Source organism: Patella vulgata, chromosome 8, assembly GCF_932274485.2.
Source record: "Patella vulgata chromosome 8, xgPatVulg1.2, whole genome shotgun sequence".
In the NCBI taxonomy this organism is placed as follows: domain Eukaryota; kingdom Metazoa; phylum Mollusca; class Gastropoda; family Patellidae; genus Patella; species Patella vulgata.
The window spans coordinates 49,209,809-49,226,401 of NC_065886.2; the positions used below are offsets into that span (position 1 = coordinate 49,209,809).

At 32.4% G+C, this 16,593-nt stretch overlaps 1 protein-coding gene across 2 annotated transcripts in view; it reads right to left on the bottom strand.

Moving 5' to 3' along the window:
- Positions 1 to 374: 374 nt before the first annotated feature.
- Positions 375 to 16,593, bottom strand: part of LOC126829624 (cell adhesion molecule-related/down-regulated by oncogenes) — a 131,447-nt gene continuing 115,228 nt past the window's right edge. For both annotated transcript variants that reach the window (XM_050559598.2, XM_050559599.2), the window contains 12 exons: positions 12,547 to 12,729; positions 12,068 to 12,163; positions 11,469 to 11,627; positions 11,140 to 11,277; positions 10,756 to 10,950; positions 10,163 to 10,375; positions 9,857 to 10,047; positions 9,336 to 9,555; positions 8,178 to 8,405; positions 7,300 to 7,529; positions 6,313 to 6,808; positions 375 to 4,686 (listed from right to left, as the gene is read on the bottom strand). In XM_050559598.2, the coding sequence (XP_050415555.1) occupies positions 4,559 to 4,686; positions 6,313 to 6,808; positions 7,300 to 7,529; positions 8,178 to 8,405; positions 9,336 to 9,555; positions 9,857 to 10,047; positions 10,163 to 10,375; positions 10,756 to 10,950; positions 11,140 to 11,277; positions 11,469 to 11,627; positions 12,068 to 12,163; positions 12,547 to 12,729 (2,477 nt within the window). In that variant the 3' untranslated portion in view covers positions 375 to 4,558. The remainder of the gene's footprint in view (positions 4,687 to 6,312; positions 6,809 to 7,299; positions 7,530 to 8,177; positions 8,406 to 9,335; positions 9,556 to 9,856; positions 10,048 to 10,162; positions 10,376 to 10,755; positions 10,951 to 11,139; positions 11,278 to 11,468; positions 11,628 to 12,067; positions 12,164 to 12,546; positions 12,730 to 16,593) is intronic.

Consider the following 16,593-nt stretch of genomic DNA (forward strand, 5'->3'; position numbering starts at 1 on the left):
ACTTTTTATCTAAATTAAATACACATGGCAGACAGGGTATATATTTAAACATCTTCGATTCTGGTTCAAACAGTCAAAAGAAATTGCAAAACAAAACAAAAGGGAGGGCGGGGGTTTGGTGCGGGAGGTGAATATTGCAATAAACATGATGAACCACATTTATGAAACCTGGGAAAATAACCACTGGGCTCACCACCAAATCTTTCCCCATTTACAAGTTTGTTGTCCACCAATTTAGGCCACTTAATAACATTTCAAATAATATATAGGATCAAAAGATATATTTGTTGCCTTTTTTTACAAGGACTTCATTAAGTACCATCGGGTAGCAATTAATACAGTTTAAAAAAGAATTTCATGTTTTATATGTTTGTTTATTGTAATTATTTTGTACAATGATTGGAGTATTGTGTATTTACATAAATATAACTACAATATAAACAAGTACAATATAAACGTATGAAGACATTAGTTATAATCAGTCATATCCACAACTCATAAACATAGTGAAATAAACACATTATTGGCAAGGTTTCCCCTTGCATAACCAATACTTATAGCATTTTGCAATAAAAGAGAATAATTTAAAATTTGAAATGGCATTTTATAAAAAAATATTCTTAATGTTTTGTATCTGTGTAATTTTGTAGTTTTACATAATGGCACTATGGCAGATATGACACTGTTTATATTGGCCTGATTTAAAGTGCACTAAGAATTAAATTATATCTGTTTGAAGGTAAGCAAAAGGCACTTTATTATCATAAAGTATAAGAGACCCGTATTTGTATAGTTTATGTCATACAAACAAAATATACATCATAGTATCTTTATCAGTGCATCAATCAAATACAGTGAAATATAGTAAATAACATGGGCTGTGTGTAAGAGCTACCCTCCTGTTTCCATATATAAAAATAAATTACAAAAGTTAACAATATCAAAAAACGTTTTCATAAACTGGGACTATTTCAAGTAAGGTGCCATGTTATATAAAGGCTTTTAATGAATGAAATATATTTTGTTATTACCAAATGAATGATTATTATCTTTTCTATACAAATATTTATATCAGTAAACAATTGTTTGTATTTAAATTCTCATATACACAAAAAGATTGGAAATGAAAAATGAATTTAAACTACATAATATCACAAATTCATATTTTATGTATGTCAAACATTCAGCATACATCTCTAACTAAACTCCTTTACTTTTCCAGTATTACATAAACATACTATTTTTAACAAATAATAATTAAATAAGTGAATTTTGATTCCTTTTGTTAATAAAATATATACATGTAACTAGCTACTTGATATATAGTACTGTTTGTGTAATACTGTCTTCATTCACACTCAAAACATTTACACTACACATATATCATATTACAAGTGAACAACTGAGTATTTAATTCTTATATTATTTATTTTTTGAAGATTTGTTACTATGAATGACTCACAAAATGTGTTCTAAGAAACAAACAATTATTATGTGACAATTGCAAAGAAATATTTAGATAGGTTGCCTGGCAATGAAACATATACACCCGAAGCAGTCCATAAAGGTTGTTGCATTATCATTCCTTTGTAGATGATGGGATCCTTTACAAGTCACTAAACATTTACCAAGAGTAACATGAACAGAAATACTGTGTATCTATTTCAGTCAGATAACTATAGCCCAAAGGGCATACACAAGACATAGTTAAAAGATGAAGGGCAATAACTCTGACAATAATTTATATGGGAGATTGTTGAAAGCCAATAGGTGTCTTCGTTTCAAGAACATAAACACTATGTATAAATATCAAGTCAAGGGCATACACAAGCAATTGTGGATGGACGGACAGATGGGGGTGACAATAATATACCACCACATTTCAATGTGGGCATATTAAAACAGAATAATATAACGATTTATTTATTACAAATTATAATGTTATTAATATATTACCTGTGAAAAGATCAAACTTATTAAATTCCATTGAAAATATTTTTTATGTAATACATTACAGCATTAAATATTTGTTTATTCACATTACAGTACCGGTATATTATTGAATCATTTCTCGTTGTTAAAGGTTGTCAGACATGAAACATATCAATGTGGGCTCATAAAAATGGATGGATTTAGGAAGAGTGGGGGGTGATAATATACATTAATAATTTATAATAATACCTTTCTTTTTAACAAAGTTCCTTTACCATATCATATGTTCAGCAAACTTACTTTCTGCTGATCAAGTCACATTTCTGTTATTCTATTCTTAATATATTCAAAATTATCACTACCATACTTATAATATTACTTTGGGGCTATAGCACATTCTTATTTTGCCAGTTTGTGCCAGGGCCTAAAATAACGTGCCTTGGAGCACGAACGTGCCTCGAAATGAAAAATCCATGCTTCGAAAATAAGAAAACCGTGCTCTGAAAAATGGTGTAGTGCTCTAAAAAAGTGTAGTCAGCGATGCCTCCTGACCCCTAATTGGGTGTTTCTTCTTGTGTTCTTGTGGTGTGGTCAGTTGCACAGATCAGATCAGATCACCTGGCACTCACTCGCGACTACCTCGGATGAGTGAGTGAGCGCCAGCCGCATCAGCTTACTAGTCAGGTTTTTCAGTAGGCTTGGTATCCAGTCTGCTCCGCTGCGACCTTGACCTTCATTTCACTTTATCACTTTGAAAAAGTTTGTTTTTGACTTATTTTCGGTGTTATCTGCGATTTTAGGTATTAAAATATGGATGGGGAACCGGAGCTCGATCCGCCGCCGCCTAAAAAGCAATGTAGGCAAGCGACATTGGGGTTTTTCCTGAAAAATTAAAAACTCCCATCCAGGGTCAAAATTGGCTACCTGTGTCCGTGGCGATCGCTCGTGTAGTAGCAGCGAAGCCACATTCATGTGATGTAGCTTGTCTGAGGAGACCATGGACGCATACCTGAACATTCGCATCAATATGCCCTCGTTGTCTGAATTTGATGTTCGGCCAGCAGCCCATGACCTGGCTCCACATTCACTCCCTAAAAAGACTTTATAAGACAATAATCAGATTTTTATGTTGTACCCTTGTTAAAACCCTTGTTAATGATAAGATTCATATCATGGGATTTGATTTTTGATGTAAGAATGGTAGAAATTTAATTACAGTTCTGTTACAGTTCTGTAACGAAAGTGATGTGTTGTCTTCCTAGTGCTGAGTTTTCAATAACTTTTCATGCGGAAAAAGCTGCTCGCGACAAAATAAATTCCTATGTAAACTGCACCAGAATAGTCCACAGATGCCGGTTTCAAGCTCTCAATTTTCAAAATTTTTTGGGGGAGGGCCCCCAGGCGCCTGCGGCTCCGCTGACTCTAAATCCGTGCTCTGAGAATTTAACCTTATTTTAGGCCCTGGTTTGTGCACAGTTTAAAGAGATTATTACTATCTTGTGAACTTTGACCCAACTTGGGTTTAGTCAATATCAATATATAGAGAATGATATTTTCGGTCCCTGCACAATCAAAGTAATTTAACTGTATTTAAACAAAATATTATAAGTAATGATCAAGTTGTAGAAAATTAAAGACAAAATTCAATGTGATCCGATGAGCAGAAAGTAAACGAGTCTGTGCCAGTAAAATAGACATTAGTGTTATAATAAATCTGGCAGTAAGAAGTTGGTGTGTTATAGTATGAATGTGATAATACTGAGCATCTGTATTATAACTATTTCTATAATTTAAAATATGACAGTTGAACACACGTTCTGCATATAATAATAGAGACATATAATTAAAACAGCTTACCCTTTTATTGAGCAAATAATAACAAACATTCTTAATATCATTAGTGTCATTTCTATCTGACCCAAGTCAATAAATCTGTGATTGAAACACAGAAGACAGGAGAGGTTTTATTATACATATAAGTATTTATCTATGTTCCAGAAATCATAGCTGCCTCACTTGACAATATACAATCAGTATAATTTCAGCCATCAACTATAGAGGTAACAAACCTTAAAAATCTTCAACTTAAATTTCATTAGAGAAGAAGAAAAGACAGACTTTTAAAGTCACCAACAGCTTTTTAAAAATTCTAATAAATTCACAGAAATAATTTGACATTAACATTTCAGATCTTTAACTGTTTGAACTAAAAATAAATTTCTAACAGATATTTTTTGTTTAAGTGACTGAGGTAAAGAGACACATTACATGTGTGTAGGTATAAAAGATAATTAGATGTCTCTTGTTCACTGTTTATAAATATTACTATATATATATTATAATATTATGCACTAAGTTTTTATACAACCTGAGTATTATTCACTAAAATATTTCTTCAACATTAGATCAACATTTTCTTCTTATAAACACAAATAGCACTTTTATAAATACATCCTGTAGACAATAATACCAGTCAATTTCTGGAGAAAGACACAATTTGCCATTTCTTTCTTTTTTGTTTAGTTTTTGCACCATAAATAATACACATCTCGTTTTTAAAAAACACTGTTTCATTCGTTTTTCTCGTTTTGAAGGTTTAGTTTTTTGAAGACACAGATAGACAGGGTCAAAGTTGATTATTCAAATGTGACAAGTCTGTACATTGTAAATCACTGGTAGAGACACTTGGCACATTTATTTGGTCAGAATTGGATCCTGATTTATTGAAAGTTGTAAATTCTATTGATGCACCTTCTGAAAATAAAAATGGTTAAAATCAAATATTGTTCATAATAAATTATTGAATAAAACTTGGAACAGAGGTGGAGTCATCATTAGATTATGACAATAACAACTTTCAAGATGGAACTGAACTTAAGAGTCTGTACCAAGAAGAGATTTAAATGGTATCAAACATCTAGCTATTCCTCATCTAACTGGCTTTCGTCCAAACCTAGGTTGTGTGTTAAATCTATCAAACATCTTCAGTTAGAATTCATGTATATTGTGATAATCAAATGAAATTATATGTATGGCCCCATTGCACCAATCATTATCCTTAATACAAAAGACACAGCAGCTAACACGTCCACAAAGACTATCGCATATTTATTATTTTTGTAGTTTTATAAGACACTTAAGATAGGTTGCCTGACAACGGAACATACAGCCACATCAGCTAAGGCGTCCGAGCAGTAGAACAAGGGGTGTCGCATATTTATTCTTTTGTCATTAATGAAAACATTTACAACACAATAAAATCTGATTAAGAGTTCAACCCATTAAGGATTTATCAGAAATCATTAGAATTTGTTTGGCTAGTTCTGCCACAGGCTAACGTTTAGTATACAAAACATTTAATATCTTGAATTTAGCTGTTCAAGTTATCAGAACTTGTTGAAATCAACAGATTTTGTCATCTCATGACCTTAAACACTGTGTACAAACTTAAAGTCAATCGGATATAAACTTAAAGTCAATCGGATGATAATTTTGGTCTTGAGAGAGCATCCACAATATTTTTCAAAGTCATCAAGGGCATTAAACCCAAGCAATAATTATCAGAAATTGTTTTAAAAAAAAACAATAACATTTGTCACAGGAACCATAAACACTATGTATAAATTTAAAGTCAATCAAACGATAACTTTGGTCTGTAGAGTGTGAACAAGAATATTCAAAGAGGTCAAGGGCTATAACTCTGGTTATCGGATATCAGCTTCTTCGTCTCCACAAGATTTTTCAAAGTGATCAAGGGCCATAAATCTGCCAGTAAATCGTTGAATATCAATAGGATTCTACATCTCATGATCTTAAAGACTGTGCATAAATTTAAAGTCAATCGGATATTAACTTTAGCCTCTGCTCCGATTTGTATTGATGAAATGTTGGATAAAACAAAGTTTTTTTGATATTGTATTCTATTAATCATTGTATATCATCTGATCTGAATATCAAATGCATCCTTTTGACTAAGTCAAATTTGACCACATCAAACCGTCTGCATTTGGTTTGTGTTACCTGTTTCTATTGATTGGAAGTTTCTCACATTTCAATGTGGGCGTATAAAAACTGAATATCAAAAATAATAATTAAAATTTAAAAAGTGAATAGGATGATAACTTTAGCCTCAATAGCATCCCAAAACTTTTTAAAGTGATCAAGAGCCATAACTCTGATAGAAATTATCGGACATGGATGAAAACCAACAGGTTTCTTTTTCTCATTAGCAAAGACACTGTATAAATCGGATTTTTTCACATGAATGAAGAGCCATAAATCAGACAGTCTTCTTTAGCCCAATCAGTGCAGAAAAACAGTATGTTAAACCCCAGTTCAGTAACTCCAACAGTAATTCAATGTTAGTATATAAAAACTTACCATTACTACTGAGGTCTGTATTGGTTGCTTGATCACGTGTTGTTTGTTCTTTACTGTGTCGTTGTTTACGACGATGTCTGTGTTTATTGCTGTAACGCCCTGACTGATGATCTGAGGGAGACAAACTGTCATACGACTGACGGTCACTTGGCCCTAAATTTTCCTCCACAAAAGGTTTATGAGAAAGTCCATCTTCAGATCTATACAATCGTTCAAAACCATGCTGTGGTGATGAACCGTTAAATGTATCAGTACCTGATACATCTCCTTCGTTAGATGAATGACCCGGTAAAGTTTGATGATAGTGATGATTCGGACAACAATTAGGTCGGTAAATGTGTTCCGGATTTTCTAGTCTATCACTGTCAGATAACATAGGCTGCGATGGATCATCGGGATCAACTAATACTATTTTATTACTGTTAATATTATTACAATTATTATCACTTGCATTAGTATGTCCGATTGTTCCAACATTTCCGTTACCTACTGGATTCTGAAAAAATATAAAACATCATATTTCTTAAAATATTTCTACTTTCTGTGGACAGATGTATAATGTACAAGCTTGGGAAACCACACCACGACTCAATGACAGATCTTTTCATTTAAAGCGTATGTTGTAAGATCACTTTGTCCACCCATGCCCTCTTATGTTTTACAACAATATCTTGGAGTTTAATAACATTTTGATGGTATATTCTATTTTTTCTGCCTTTCACTTTCTGAGATGGTTGAAAACAACTAATTTGCAAAATTTCACCTAATCAATCTACGGGTATTATAATTTCTCATGGATGTTTTCTTATTTTTTTTCTCATTAGATAATAAAACAATGTGTATACAACATAATAAAACAATGTGTATACAACATAATAAAACAATGTGTATACAACATAATAAAACAATGTGTATACAACATAATAAAACAATGTGTATACAACATAAAATTTTCAAGGATTTATATAGAAAATAAATTTATCTTACATGAAAATATTTAACTGTGTCTGGATTTCTCGGTAATGAGGTCAATTCACTGGAAACAGGATTTACATTAAGATTCCTTTTTTGTTGTCCATGAGGACCGTGACCGTTGGCCACATACCCGTTTAATCCATTTACAGGATAACCTCCATTCATATACTTCTTTCTCATACTATCCGTATAGATGCGATGAGCTTGATCTTGAAATTTAGATTGTATAACTCCATTCATAGCTGAAATATATAAATCATAAATATATATTTTTTTAATGAATAACTTTTGTTTTTATCGTCATAGTTTACTATTGGCTAATTCCTTGGTATAATAATAGATAGGAATGTAAAAACATTATAACTTTTAAATTCAGCAATTGTTTTCCCTAAAGTTTTGTGTTTTAGTTAGTGAAATTTTACAACAGAAAAAGCCATCTTGTTTAGTTACTATCGGTTAGTTATGTTGTACATGTAATAGGGAGCCATGGTGGCTAAGTGAGTAAGATGCTGGCTCGGTAGTCTGGAGATATAGGTTCGCTCTTAGTGTTGGCCGAGAAAGTTCATCAAGATTTTCTAGCATGGTTTCCCCTTGTCAGTAGTGCAGGATGACGAGTCTGACAAGGACAGCTGTCTAGTCGTTCTGATGGGATAAAAAACCGAGATCCTATGTGCACATTGGCGTGCACATAAAAGATCCCTTGGCAATTGGAATTCGATGTAAGAGTAGGCTGTAGCACTACTGTCCAGGCAAAATTTCAAGGACATTAAAGTTGAGGTCTATACTGAACACACCCACTTCATAGCCAGTCTTGCATGTTTACCATGACTTTATACTAAAATTTGTGAACCATATAACAGTGAGGTTTCAGAACAGAATTTTGTACTTACCTAACATTCGTCTTTGTTGTCGTTGTTTCCACCAGCACATAAACATAAATACTATCAACAACAATAACATAATACCCAAAACAATTCCTAATATCATATATAACATTTCACTACTCTTTTTATTAGAGTGAGAAGAACTACCATCATTAGCTACTGGTGGTCGAGTTCGTGGTATTGTTGTTCTTTCTGGTGCAGGAGTAGGATTCACAGAATCAATATCAGGTTTTCCTGTAAAATATAATATCACATTTTGTTAAAATTATATTCTACTTGAATATTCTCACAATAGCTGTTAACAAATGGGTTTAACATCTACATATACACAAACTAGGTCATTTCAGGACTAACATATTTTTTTATTTTATTTCAATAATTTGTTTGCACGTAGGGGTCTTTAGCGGTGGGAGGAAACCGGAGGACAAGGAGAAAACCCACAATGTTAAACAGGGGACCTACTTCTTGTCATGTACAATCGGGGAATCGAAACCTTGCTACTTGACTCCGTGACACACCTTATGATCCAATGTAGCTGTAAGGGGTTCAGCTATCAACAGAGTTCTCAATGTACGAATACACATTTTGTCAGTAATAACTGAAAATTCAACAGATTTTTAATATTTTTATCAAAAAGTGTGATAGAACAGAGATGTTTTTGTCAAAAAGTGTGACAGAACGGACATGTTTTTGGAAATAAAATGAAATGGGGTTTAATGTCCTACTTCTCTGCTCCGACTGGGATAATGAAGATAGGCATACACTTTACAGTGTACTATAAGGGAAATTTTACCCGGGCAGTGGCAATGTATACACAGGAGCTTGTTTTTTTGTCCCATCCAAACAACTAGACAGCTGTCCTTGTCAGGCCCTCCGTCCTGCACTACTGACAAGGGGAAACCACGCCAGAAAATCCCGATGAACTTTCTCGGCCAGTGCAGGGATCGAACATGCGACCTCCAGACTAGCGAGTCAGCATCCTACCCATTTAGCCACCATGGCCCCACATGTTTTTAGTTTCAAATGGAAAATCTGGCACTAATGATACTTCTAGTGTCGAAGCAATTAGATACATTGAAGTAAGTTTAACAATTTCTCATCAAATAGAATTAGGCACAATTAAATATTTCAGTTTCAATTAATTAAATAACCAATAATACTAACCTCTAGTTCTTTTGACAACAACATTACTAAAATCACTCTTGCCTGCTGAATTATAGGATTGCATCTTGATACTGTATTCTGTATCTGATTTCAGGTATTTTAATAGATATTCTCGTACACTAGCTCCAGGTAAATTATTTTGTTTATATTCACCAGGATAATCATATGGTTTATAGAATATATTAAAACCTTCTATCTGAGGTGAATCTGGGGCTCGATACTAAACAAAGAAAAAAATAGGCGTCATAAACAAAATATCTAGTAATTCACATAATGTTAGCCTCCAGCTACAGCATCCAATGGATTTTTCAAAATCATCAAGGGCAATAACTTTGACAATAGTTGAAAATCAATACATGTCTTCATCTCGAATGAGAACTTTAACATCTTGAGTGTCCGCATTGTGAATGCCTAACAATGTTGGCATATAAAAAGATTGGACACAAATGTTGTCTGTCAAGTATTCAAAATAAATTTGTGGATGTATAAAAATACTATACATATAAATAATATCTACATACCTGCCATCTTACACCGATTCCATAAACATTCTCAAAGACAATAGGTTTAGCTTCTACAATGGTAGGAGCTTCAGCTGGGACAGCAGTTTCTGGTTGAGCGTTAGTTGTTAGTTGAAAACGAGGTGAATTCTGGCCAATATTATTGTCATTATTTGAATAGACAGCTGCTATACGAAACTTATAAGTTCCACCTGAAATATATAATTTTTTTTATCAACTTGCAATTTAAAATACTTATCTTATCTAAATAAACAAAATAAATGGTAACCATAAAATGTATGGTTAGTGATAATTATCAAAACTTACCTTTCTTTAAATTATTAACTTCATATTTTCGAACTGTTTTTGAAATATCTCTATCTTCCGTCTGCCAGGCTCTCTTCTTAGGTGATACTTCTTTATATTGTACACGGAAAAACGTAACTGGTAACCCATCATTCTCTGGTACTGTCCAGTTTAACATTACTGATGATTCTGATAACTGAACTACAGATGGTCTCGATGGTGGAACTAATTTTACTGAAATAAACAAATTCATAAATTCTTCTGTTATTCCTGTACATGTCTAACAAGAGAGAGGAAGACATGGGGTTAACTAGGTCATTTCAGGACAAACATTTTATAGCTAACTGCATATATGCGTAGGGATCTTTGTCAGTTGGAGGAACACAGAGAAAATACACAAGGCACAAACTTAAGTAGGTTACCCCATTCCCTATCACATACAAAACAAGTATGGCAGTGAACCCGCAACTAGCAGGATGGTATGATCTCAAGCACACTTCCAACTACTTGGTGACACCCGCTCCCTAATCCCCAATCCCCAGATATAATAGAACATACCACTCGAATACAGATCTGACATTATATTAAGAAATAAAGGTAAATGTTTAACAAACCTGTGCCATTTTTATTCTTTCTTCTATTCTTTCCTTTATTCTTCTTCTTGTTCTTTTTGTTTTTCTTCTTATTTTTATGCCGATCTTTCTTACCATTATTTTTACCATGTTTATTATGATGATGTTTTTTGATTGATTCATCTGTTGTTTCATTAGGACTATTGGTATTCATTACATTAGGTATAGAATCTCCATCTTTAAAATAATACATGAATTATACATGTTACTTAATAAAAAGATTTTAGTGTGTTATTGTTCTATTACTAAATGCCTCTCAAAGAAGTTGTTTTATTAGTAATCTCTATTTCTTGAACGGAGGTCCTGGGTTTTCCTTCAACAAAACAATTCAGAGTTTGTAATGTAATAAATATATTGATGTATTACCTGCTCCGATTGGATCAACAACTTGACCTTTAACCCGTAAGAAGATGGCAGCAGAAGAAACACCAGCCTGGTTTTTAGCCATACACTGGTAAATTCCTCCATCTGTAACTTTCACTTTATTGATTAATTTAGCAGTTTCTATAAAAAAAAAAATGACCACAACATAAAATATATAATATGCACATCAGCAGAAAAGTTCTCTATGCTAGTTCCAACAGATAATGAAACATGCCGACAGCAGGTAATAAGTCATCCAAGTAGTTCATCAGAATCTATGTGTCTCTTTGTTTATACACATTAATGTTATTTATTTTAAAGTATGAACTCACCATGATTGAGTATTTTTGTTACTGAGTTTGTTATAATCCTGCCGTCATGGTACCAAGTAATTTCTGGTGTTGGACGACCTTTAACATGACATCTTAATCTTAAACTACTTCCTCTTTCTGCTTCAATCACATCATCATCCACAGTAATACTTGGAATTTCTAAACAAAAATCAATACATTTTTAAATTTTAAAAGCCCCCTTGGGTAAAAAAGGGTAAGGCAAAAACGAGGACTGTGAGATAAAAGAGAGTTATCTCCCATACCTTGTAATACGTTAAAGGCAAACACTGTTTACAGAAACTGAACAAAATATCTATGTAAAGTATTTACAATCTAGTGTAGTGTTTAAACAGCATTTAGTAACTAAAATATATTGCCATTACCATGCACAATACTGATACAGACAGAAAGAACAAACTATTTACCAATCATAACATTCTCCCAACTGTTTAAAGGGTATATCTCATTCTTTCTCACTGTATCATCAGTATTGTATTTGATAATGACAATAGAGTCATTGTTGAAACTTAGCTCTTAATTGAATTCACTTATTGTTTTACATTGAAATTTTGTGAATAATTCGATTTAAGGAAGCTTACCTTTCACTTCTAATGTGACAAATTTTTGACTGGTGTTACTACTGCATAAATATGTTCCTTCATCTTGTAGCTGTATTTTCTTGATATGAAGATTGCCTGTAATACAATAAACAAATATATGTTTAAATTCTATCTTGATTAAAGAAAACTTGTGTTAAAAGGAAAGTAATCGCAATTTATAGAATCTCTTCTTTGTACAATATTCCCATCCGACTACTTGAAATACACAAGAAATAGAAAGTATATTAATTACGAATTGAATTAAATTTATAGTTTTCTTTACAAATACTTCAGTAAAACATAAGCCAAACAGTCAGCTCTATGTTCATACTACATTTACTTGAAACATGTATCCATACAAATTTGTGTCGTAATTGCTAATAAGTCAGTTGGAATGAACTACATGGTAACAATGAATACAACATCACAATCATACTTGCAGGACAATATAGTTTATAGGTCAATACTGTAAATATTACCTGATATAACTGTGGATCTTGATGGTGGAAGAAATCCTGCATATTTTGTCCAATTGACTTGAGGTTCAGGATAACCAGCAGCAGGACATTCTAATACAGCATCTTCTCCTTTATTTAACTTTAATTGCAGGTCCGAACTACTTGTAGAATCACTTTCTAATATCATAGTTCCTATCACAATACCTGTAAAATACAATTATATTTACCAGTTAAATGGTAAACAAGACTAAAGGGAGATAATATTACAGGGAGAGAGTTTACAATTAATTTCCCCATTGACTTAACTCTGTTTTTTTTTGCCCAGCTCCCAACTTTTCACCAAATTTTCATTGGGCTGAAAGTTTTTCACTAAAGACAGAGCAACAATTGCTTGTGTTTTTGCTCCAAAGTTCGTAAGGGGTTGGCAGAAAATTTAATTCACGCCTTCTTCTTCGATTCTAAACCAAAAAATCACAAAAATGGATGTGCAAAAGGGGAGAAAAAAGGCAGAGAGAGAGAGAATTCCTACATAAACCTATTATAAATCATGAGTAACGAGATGGTGAAAAATAATGGGAGTCTATCTCCAAAGTAGATGAAGATAACATTCGGTTTATGTACATTGTGTCTGTTTTTAACTAAATCTTCTTTAATCACAATACAGTAACAAATTTCATTTAAATAGACACTGAATACCTTGCACTGTACATTTTACTCTTATTCTGTCTATTTAAACAAACTTCACTGAGAAATAAGAAGTAAATATGACCATGAAAAGATTCTTAAAGGCTCAATACCACTCTTGTTGTAACTGAATGTCCCAATCTTTATTCTGGTCAACAAATTGTACTATTTTACAATATTCCAATTAATTGGTGATACAAATTTCATCTTAACACACCTAATTTAAAAAATTGGAAAAATTCAACTAAATGATTTGAAAAGCTTAACGTAAAAAACCTTTTCAAATGTGACTTGGATTTAAAAATATTTTCTAACCCTCTGGACAAGTAAAATAGGATGTAATGGATAATTTACACAACAGGTAGGACACTTAAACATCTAGTACTTACAATAAGGCTATTATTTATTTTCTGGAGCTGTCAAGCCAACAAGAGTGTTATTGTCCCTTTAATTGACAATAGATAAATCTATACAATTTATTTTAGTTAGAAACCTAGAGTCTATAACCAGGCAAAATTAGAAATTATTATATAGAACTGATAAAGAAGAGTAAAAATAAATACTTTGAGAAATTAGATGATAAAATGAATATTAAACACAATGTTGGACAAAGGATTCATGAAATCAAAATCTGTGACCATTTAACAGATTATCACCCTCTTCATACACATTGAATGCCCTTAATGACTTTTTTAATAACCAATTGAAGCTTAATGATGACAAAAATCCTAATTCACTCACAGAGATAGTACTAAGATCATTAAAGATAGGTTACCAGGCATTAAAACATATACCCACAGCAGCTAAGTTGTCCGGGCAGTCAATAAGGGTTGTCACATATTTTTTCTTTTGTCAGTAATGAAAACATTTATAGTACACTAAAATCTGATTACAAGTAACAAACCATTAAGTAATTATCAGAAATAATTAGAATTTGTTTCAATTGTTTGTTTCATGACCTTAAACACTGTGTATACATTTATATTAACATTAGTCTCTAGCGTGTCCACAAGATATCTCAAGTGATCAAGGGCCATAACTCTGGCACTAATTATCGCAAATTGGTGAAAATCACTGTGTAGAAATTTAAAGACAATCGAATATTAACTCTAGCCTCTAAAGTGTGCACAAGATTTTTCAGTGATCAAGGGCCATAACTTTGGTAGTAATTATCGCAAATTGTTGAAAATCAATAGGGTTCTTTGTCTCATGACCTCAAATACTGTGTATAAATTTAAAGTCAATCGAATATTAACTTTAGTCTATAGAGCAATTGAGGATGTCGGATTGCCGGACGGAAGAACAGGGGCGACAGTGAAATGCACACATTTCAATGTGGAATTCTAAAAACAATTTATACTTCTTTTATTCTACCACATTTTTATTACCCTCTGGTAATTTGGGATGGATGATCAGACAAATTAGCTTCACAATTAGAAAACTTGCAGTTTCATAATCAATAGGCTTCTTTGTCTCATCAACATAAACACTGCATAAATTTCAAATCAATCGGATGATAACTTTAGCTTTTAGAGTCGGGCAAACAGAGTGTATAAAAACAACAAAAATACTAGGAGTACATTGCCTTGTAAAGACAGGTGAGACATCATTTCGTTTCAGAGAAAACCGTCTATATTATCATGCCAGGACAGTAATTATACATACAAAGATCTCAGTGCTTGAAGCAATTTCTTCCATTTTGCATAGTTGTCTATGGTTTGAAGGTAATGAAGCAGAAATGTAGGAAACTATGAAGATATGTTAGGATTTAAATTTAGAGTAAGAATTACTCCCCTTATAATGTGTGTATTGTTGGTAAGATGAAAGTAATTGTAGAGCTACAGGTGATACTAGACTGAAGGAATCTTAATCCCTGTAGGCTGTAATAAATGGGGGTGCAGAAAAGTAATCATTTTCTCCCAACGGACCTACACTGTCATTATATTAAAGTCTTACAAGTTGATAACAGGTCATCTATATGATGCTACCCTATTACAGTCCACCTTTATTCTATAGTACTTCTATAGGTTATTTATCTATCAAAATTAACCTATAAAGTTTTACACTTTTATATTAAATAAATTTATAAATCATCTTTTTTTGAAGTTTTTATCTCTTGAATGAGCCATATAATACCTATAAAACATGTTATATATTCTAGCATGAATTCACCCCTCTTATATCTAGATCAAAATGCTGTTTTCCATCAAAACTTGGAAAATCGGATGTATTTGTATATATTATATGCCTATTCATACAGCTATATAATGTAATTTCTTGATGTTTTTATTTTTCATATCCTTTACTTAGCCTATATAAACAGTGAACATATTTTAGAGGAGAAATGTGTTTGTATTTATCATGTAATTAATGGCTTAAAATAAACAATGTAGATTTTAGAAGCAAAGTTAGCCCATCATCATGTCTTGGCACATGTGGAATTGGTTAGGTGTAGTGTGAATATGCCAGTCACCCAGTGGATATATTAACTATAAGTAATATGATAGGTAGATAACTGTATGGTATTTTGGTATTCCTCTACACTGGTTCACTCACAATTCAAGCCAGATGCCAGGCCAAAAGAAATGATTTCTTGGATTTAATATTAACTTGTCACAATGTGTCTTTGTATAAGCATGACGTCAAAAAATACAGCATATATTTACAGTTTTTACCATGACCAATATAGTTCAGACAAATGTCAGCTTTTGATATCTTTCATTGATATGTTTCTATATTTTACTCAATGTCTAAAAGATGGTTAGGTTGCCAAATCACAAAACATACAGCAGCTATTTTATCCCAGCAGTTCACAAAGGTTGGTGCTATTTATTTTTTGTAGGTGATGGGAGTATTTATTTACAAGACACTAAAGATAGGTTGCCAGGCAACAAAACATGCCCATGGCAGCTAAATCGTCTGAGCAGCTGATAACTTGTCACATATTTATTTTTTGTTGGTATTGGGAGCATTTACAAGACACTGATATCAATTTCATACAGATTGGATGATAACTTTTGTGAAACAAGGGCCATAACTGTAGAAGTTATTAACTGAAATTCAATAGGATTCTTCGTTTCACTGATCTAAATAATGCGTAAAAATTTAATACAGACTTGATGTTAACTTTTGTCATTAGAGCATTCACAAGGTTCAACAAAGTGAAACAAGGGCCATAACTCTAGAAGTAATTAACAGAAATAGCTGAAATCTAATAGAATTCTTTGTTTTACTAATCTAAATACTACATATAAATTTAATACAGAACGGACAACAATTTTTGTCATTTAGAGGGTTCACAAGGGTCTACAAAGTGAAACAAGGACCATAATAACTCTAGAAACAATTAAAAGAAACTGTTGAAATTAAATAGGTTTCTTCATC